Genomic DNA, 7903 nt, shown 5'->3' on the forward strand with positions numbered 1-7903 from the left:
TGTTGCCCAGGCTGGAGTGCAGTAGCATAATCTCGGCTCACTGCAACCTCCGCCTCTGGGGTTCAAGTGATTCTCCTGCCTCAGCCTCCCAAGTAGCTGGGACTACAGGCATACGCCAACCATGCCCAGCCAATTTTTATATTTTTAGTAGAGACGGGGCTTCACCATGTTGGCCAGGATGGTCTCTATCCCTTGATCTTGTAATCGCCTGCCTCAGCCTCCCAAAGTGCTGGGATTACAGGTGTGAGCCACCACACCCAGCCAAAAATTATTTCTATCATAGGGATTAAGGAAAGGCTTTCAAAGTAATAGTTGTCCTATCCTTTCAGAACTAGCTTATATTAATCTAAATTAGCGTTTTAATAGTAACTCAAATGACATGAATGTTAGGGAATTTTGATGTTCCTTTTCTGATTATATACAAGACCCCAGCATACATGCATCATATCTTGTTATAAGCTTTTCATCTCAGACTTTGGTAGAAAGTGCTCAGTTTCCTGAAATAGTCATGATGTGTTTAAGAGCAAATGGGACCTTAGAGAGCTCATGATAATAAATGCTTGTTTGTCTTGAACTAATGAATCTCTGGTACAAGATAAGAGGAAGCTGGAACATCATGGCATTTCCTCCAATACTATAATGTTTAATGCAGCAGTCATTTGCTCAAAAATAGCACACCCTGCATGTTTCAGTAAATTGTATTCCACTAGCAGAAAGCTGTGTGTGTGTGTGTGTGTGTGTGTGTGTGTGTGTGTGTGTATGTGTGTAAGACAGGACAGAACAGAATCTACTACTGATCAAAACATTGACTCATGGCTGCTACATTGACTTTCAGGCCTGTGAATGGAAAAGCCATTCCAACTCAACAGCCTCCAACCAAGGCGCCCCCTGAGAGACCACCTCCCCCAAAGCTTTCGGCAACCAGAACATCTAATAAGAAACTGCCTTTTAATCGATCCTGTTCCGACATGGATCTTCAGAAAAAACAAAGTAACTGGGCAACTGGACTCTCAAAAGCCAAAAGTCAGGTTTTTAAAAATCAAGATCCGGTGCTACCCCCTCGCCCGAAACCAGGACACCCTCTCTACAGTAAATACATGGTAAATTCAGCTTTTAAAAATGTTTATGTCAAGAGGTTTGCCCTAAAGTACATATACGATTCATTATTCCTTAGAAAAAGATGACGAAACAAATGTGGAATTGTGTTTTGATGCCAAGAGTGCTTTAGATGAGTAGGCCTTAATAAATTCCATGTCTTGGCTGGTCACAGTGGCTCACGCCTATAATCCCAGTACTTTGGGAAACTGAGGCTGGTGGATCAGCTTGAGGCCAAAAATTTGAGACCAGCCTGGCCAACACAATAAAATTCTGTCTCTACTAAAATTATGAAAAATTAGCCAGGCATGGTGGCACAATCCTGTAATCCCAGCTACTCGGGAGGCTGAGGCATGAGAATTGTTTGAGCCTGAGAGGCAGAGGTTGCAGTGAGCCAAGATTGCCCCACTGTACTGCAGCCTGGGCAACAGAGCAAGACTCTGTTTCAAAACAAATGAACAAAACATCTATGTCTTTAAAGCAGGGTTTCATTATTAGGAGAAATGTAGAGAATGGGGAGAAAAAGCAGGGCAGGCCAGGCTTGTAACTTGCTGCCTGGCTGGACCAAAGAAATCCTGAAAAACCTGACCCAGTGGGTTATACTAATGGGAGTAACTCTTACAGATACTATAGTTTATATCTTTTTGTTTTGTTTTGTTTTCTTTAAGAGATGGGGTGTCACTCTCATCACCCAGGTGGGAGTGCAGTGATGCAATCGTAGTGGACTGTAGTTTTGACCTCCTGAGCTCCAAGCTCCTCCTGCTTCAGCTTCCTGAGTAGCTGGGGCTATGGGAACATGTCTCCATTCCTGGCCTATAGTTTATATCTTGATATAGTTTATATCTAATAGCTCCTTTTCCCACTGAGTAAATTTTAAAATGAAGTAGAAAGTTCTTACTAAGTCGGATGGGTTTTTTTCCTCATTTTCCCCTTTTTGTAAGCCTAAAAACTATCATGGTCCATTTATTAGTTACCAGTTAGAAGTTTTTATCAATAGTTGAGATATTCATTTTGTTCTATTTTAATGTTTTTCTTATCAAATGACCTAAACCTTTGTCTCCATTTCCCACAGTTAAAAAAAAAAGAGTTGCCGGCCGGGCATGGTGGCTCAAGCCTGTAATCCCAGCACTTTGGGAGGCTGAGGCGGGTGGATCACCTGAGGTCGGGAATTCAAGACCAGCCTGACCAACATGGAGAAACCCTGTCTCTACTAAAAATACAAAAATTAGCCAGGCGTGGTAGTGCATGCCTGTAATCCCAGCTACTTGGGAGGCTAAGACAGGAGACTCGCTTGAATCTGGGAGGCGGAGGTTGCAGTGAGCCAAGATTGCAGCACTGCACTCCAGCCTGGGCGATGAGAGCGAAACTCTGTCTCAAAAAAAAGAGTTGCCAGGCATGGTGACTCATGCCTGTAATCCAAGCACTTTGGAAGGCCAAGGCAGGCAGATCGCTTGAGGTCAGGAGTTCGAGACCAGCCCAGTCAACATGGTAAAACCCCCGCCTCTACTAAAAATACAAAAATTAGCCAAGCATATTAGTGCATGCCTGTAATCCCAGCTACTTGGGAGGCCGAGGCAGGAGAATCACTTGAACCGGGGAGGCAGAGGTTGCAGTGAGCTGAGATTGTGCCACTGCACTCCAGCTTGGGCAACAGAGTGAGACTCCATCTCAAAAACAAAACAAAACAAAACAAATAAAACAGAGTTGATGTGTTCTCTACTTTGATCAGGTGAACCTGAAAAAGTCTAAAACGACTAAAAGGAGACTGGGCGCAATGGCTCACGCCTATAATCCCAGTGGATGTTTCAATGAGCCAAAATCATGCCACTGCACTGCAGCCTGGGTGACAAAGTGAGACTCTTTCTAAAAAAACATTAAAAATAAAAATGATAAGGAGAGCAGGACTTTTTGTATTTTTTGACAATTGAATGACAGAGTAGCTTGTAACAAGAACAGCAATTAATAATTCTATATAGTGTTACATTTCCATCATTGAGCTAGAAATTATTTTTTCTTTAAGCTGTTCAAGGTTTAAAAAAAAATCCTCCTTAGAAAAGGGCATAGACAAGAAGGAGGTAGTATATTCATATATATTAATATTCATTTAAACTGATAAAACTTTAATTGCTAAAACCCAAGGGTGTTCTTTGGGATAGATTACTTAATTAATAAATAAAAACAGTAGCTGATGTATATTGAGTACTAATTATGAGCCAGGTGCTGTTGGAAGCACTTTATGGATATATTAAATAACTCATTTATTCCTCACACTAACCTTGTGAGATAGATATTATTATGCTCCTTGAACAAGTGAGGAAAATAAGAAACCAAGACATAAAGTAACTAAAGTAACACGCCCAGGCCGCAAATCCAGTTAATGGCGGGAGCAATATTTGAGAACAGGTCAGCTGGCTCTAACGCTTGCTCCTAACCATTATGCCACTTGTAGCCTCTACTTGATTTGGTCATTCTGTGTTAAGAGCCCTTTCTCAGAGGGAACCAGATTTCACGTTTGGTTCTTAGCATAGTTGTACAATGTCAATAAAGCATTTTTAAAAACTCAGTACATTCAAAATGATGGCATATTTAGAGTGGTGTGTCTCATTACAAAATAATTCTTTAAATTTTTCATTTATTGCATGCCTACAGTATCATTAAATTGGTAGCCAGGAATCTGGGTACATTGGGAGCCCTAGGAATCTGACAAAGATGCTGGGAAATAGCACCACCAAGGCAGCCATACAGGGCCACATCCTTGCACTCTGCATCTTTGCTCCTGGGTGACCCAAGGGCCCAGACAGCCTTCTTCCCATGTTGGAAGTAAGCTTATGTGATTACATTTCCTGGGTATGCCTTTTATATAGTGCAGACCCTCTTATGTGCACTCGTCAGCTAAAATTTTCCAAAACAGGAAACAACATCCCCTGGACAAGGTCTAGTACAGATAAAAAAAAAAAAAAAAAAAATTCTAAGATCAGACAGAGCTGAGTGGACCAGGAAGTGGCTGGGATCAGGCCATGAAAAGGATTTAAGTAGACACTTGGTATCAGAGGACCCTAGGAGAAGAAGAGCTTCAGAGTCACTGGAAACTGTCAGGCAAGCAGTACATGGAGGGCTCCAATCACTGATCAGCCTTCAGAGGCCACCATTGTGAGAACCCTAAATTAAAGGCTGCCTTGATGGGTTGTGAGGTCAGGTGCTGGGTATTTCACCTTCAAATCCCCAGGGAGTTGGTGGATCTTGTCCTGTAGAATGGAACTTACTGGTTATGGTCATTAAGGGAATGTTAGGCCATGTTCAGCCCTTGTGGTTCTATAGGCTCAACTCCAACTCCCAAGAGCCTCTAGCATCCGTGAGAAATGGCAGGCCCCATTGATCTAGAGCATGATGAAGCCAGGTGAGTTTAGCTGCTGGAGAAGTGCACTTTAGGCACACACGTGCCAAATTCCTAAATGATCAGCAACTTAAGAAGAGATTATTTTATTGTGAATAAGCCTTTTATTGGTTTACATTTAAGCTGTCTGTGCCTCATGGAATTGCCAATGAAGACATTGTCTCGCAAAACCCTGGAGAACTCTCTTGTAAGGTAAAGTAGAGCTCTTTCTTTACTGATTAATGGGAAAAAAATCACTGGCCTCTCTTACTACTATTACACATTATTAAATGCTTTAGGCTCCAAAGATTAAAATGTGAAAAAAGTAATAATGTTTTATTAAATAATAATTGCTTCAGAGAGTGGTATTATACCTTACAGCGTGGGGATGTACTTGTGATGCTGAAGCAGATGGAAAATAATTACGTGGAGTGCCAAAAGGGAGAAGACACTGGCAGAGTTCACCTGTCTCAGATGAAGATTATCACTCCACTTGATGAACATCTTAGAAGCAGACCAAACGTAAGGAATTAATATTGTTACAGCTTTCATATCACAATCGCAGCACATTTCATAGAACTATTAATTATATCTCATCTTCAGGTTTTTATTAGCACATTTATTTTAACCAGAGTAAAAATTACAGTAGCATTTTATTCCACTTTTAAATAAATTACTACTAAGAGACTTGCCACTGCCATACTAATCACTTCAATACAGAGTGACTACCTTGTGTTTTGCCATCTTCATAATGTGCTGACTTATAACAACCAGAATACTCAGTCATTAATTTTAAACTGCGAGAGCTGTTTGTTTTTTAAATAATGTAAACATGTTTACCAAAATGTCAGAGGATAGGTTTCTAGCAGAATGAAAGTCTGACACTATAAAGCACTTCCCTTTAAGATTTAAGCTTAATGTAAACCTCATTTCTCTGATTATAGCTCAGAAAATAATGAAATTTAATGCAGCAACCTCAAGTCCCAATTTAAGCCTAACAAATTCATGGAACCTGGGAAAATACAATGATTATTGAAAGGCATTAGCTTAGCAAGAAAAATGCTGTTGAACAATTTTTAGGAGCATATTTTTAAAACAGCTTCTTAAGTTATCCAGTTAAAGTGTCACTATCTGTTAATGTGGTAAATATGAAAAACAGGCTGGGCACAGTGGTTTATGCCTGTAATCCCACCATTCTGGGAGGCCAAGGGAGGCAGATCACTTGAGCCCAGGAGTTTGACCAGCCTGGGCAACATGGCAAAACTCTGTCTCTACTAAAAGTACAAAAATTAGCCGGGCATGGCGGTACGTGCCTGTAGTCTCAGCTACTCAGGAGGCTGAGGTGGGAGGATTGCTTGACACCAAGCGATGAAGGCTGCAAGTGAACCATGATTGAGCCACTGCACTCCAGCCTGGGCCGTAGAATGAGACTGTACCTTTAAAAAAAGTACAAATAAAAAAATAAAGTAAATATGAAAAATAATACTGATCAAGTAAAGTATTTGATTTGCTGTTTAGTTTTCATAGTCTTTTCCAATTTTTTCTTCTTAGAAAGCAGTTTATCTTTTAAAGTTTGCTAAGAAACTAAAAAATTGTGTTTTGGAGAGCAGAGTAGATATGTGTTAAGCTGGCTGCAGCTGGCATATCAAAATCCTTACTTTAGTCCCCATGGGGCAAGTTCTCCTCTGACTCATTTTCTCTGTTTTGGTACAGCATTATCCATCTGTCATAGCTGTCCTTCCTCTTTCAGAACACACTCATGGCAACAGTGGGAACTATACTGCCAAAAAGCTTTTCTTTATGAAAAGTAGAAGCTTAAAAAAAATAGGATTTTTTTTTTTTTTTTGAGACAAGGTCTCATTCTGTTGCCCAGGCTGAAGTGCAGTGGTATGATCACTGCAGCCTTGACCTTCCTAGCTCAAGCAATCCTCCCACCTCAGCCTCCTGAGTAACTGGGACTACGGGCATGCACCACCATGCCTGGCTAATTTTTAAAATTTTGTAGAGGCAGGGTCTTGCTATGTTGCCAGGACTGGTCTGAAACTCCTGGGATCAAGCCACCTGCCCGCGTGGGGCTCCCAAAGTGTTTGGATTACAGGTATGGGCCTCCATCTCCAGCCAAAAGTTATTCTTTTATAATGGTGTAAAGTTCTTTCCACTTTAAACACCACCTTCTCATCTTTTACTATAGACTTGCAGAGAGTTGACCTCCAATGGCCAGCTATTGGTGATAATGAAATGAATCCTCTTTTATGCTTCTGGATTCATGGCTATTATTATATTTTTTAAAAAACAAAACTTACCTATTTGAAAGCCTAGTTTTAAGGTAAATATCTCTACAAATGTGTTGTACTTTCCTCTAATTTGGAAAACAGAAAATATTGCATGAATGTGACCAGTTGTGGTTGAATCAGACGGATCATAGGAAAAGTGGAAGGTTGTTGCCTGGTACCTGGTTGAGACCCCAGACCTGGGTTTAGGGAATTTGGATTCAGTTCCCCTTCCATCTTCTTTGGTGGTTATTTAACTTCTCTAAACTTTATTTTTTAATGTGTGAGATAACTGCCCACAGAGTTGTCTTCAGAGTTGGCAGATTATATGATTTTATTTGTGTAAAGGTCCAGAAAGGAAATCCATAGAGACAGAAAGTAGACTACGGGTTGCCTAGGGCTCAGGGGAGGGTAAATGGGGAGTGACACTTAATTGGTAGGAGGTTTCTTTGGGGAGTGATAAAAATGTTCTGAACTTGGGTTATGGTAATGGTTCGATAATTCTATGAATATACTAAAGCCATATTCACTTTTAGTGGGTAAATTTTATTGTATGTGGATTATATCTCAAAGATGGCTAACAAATGAACTAATGCACATAAAGTATTTAACACAGTGAGTAGCACATTGTGAATTAACAGTAAATATTAGCTATTCTTAATATTACAGAACCATTTGTATTAGCAGTTATAATCATATTAAAAAGACCTTTGCATTATATTATATTTACCTACCAGATACCCACCCTAGTGGTGTGGTCTATATGGACTCCTTGTTGGTGTATCCCTGTCTAGCCTATTCCTCTTGCCCTCCACCTGCTGGACTGGGTTGATGAGTAGCATTGCCAGTGATATCCATACATTGAAGGCAGAGAAGGGAAAGTTTGTGGTCGTTAGGCACAAATTATTATCCCCTCCCTCCCAGGCTTGGTTTATATTTAGATCTCTGGTCCATTTGGAGATTCATGTTTGTGTTTGGTGTGTGGTAGGTCTTTGACATCATTTTTTCCAAATGGATAGCCATCTAGCCTGATACCATTTATTGAATAGTCATTTCTTTTTCTCCACAGATGTAAATCAGAAAAAAAACGAAAATCACACATGCACATGTATAATACAACATGTAAATAATCATTAATTTTTTTAAGTTTGTTTTTTTTTTATTT

General features: G+C 40.2%; 1 protein-coding gene across 1 annotated transcript in view; it reads left to right on the forward strand.

The window, feature by feature from the left end:
• SH3D19 (SH3 domain containing 19) overlaps window positions 1-7903 on the forward strand; it is a 210826-nt gene that overhangs the window by 181672 nt on the left and 21251 nt on the right. The window contains exons 10-12 of the mRNA XM_037735525.1: window positions 836-1100; window positions 4613-4681; window positions 4850-4990. Coding sequence (XP_037591453.1) covers window positions 836-1100; window positions 4613-4681; window positions 4850-4990 — 475 coding nt within the window. The remainder of the gene's footprint in view (window positions 1-835; window positions 1101-4612; window positions 4682-4849; window positions 4991-7903) is intronic.

The sequence above is a fragment of the Cebus imitator genome, unplaced genomic scaffold (genome assembly GCF_001604975.1).
Source record: "Cebus imitator isolate Cc_AM_T3 unplaced genomic scaffold, Cebus_imitator-1.0 Scaffold826, whole genome shotgun sequence".
Classification (NCBI taxonomy): domain Eukaryota; kingdom Metazoa; phylum Chordata; class Mammalia; order Primates; family Cebidae; genus Cebus; species Cebus imitator.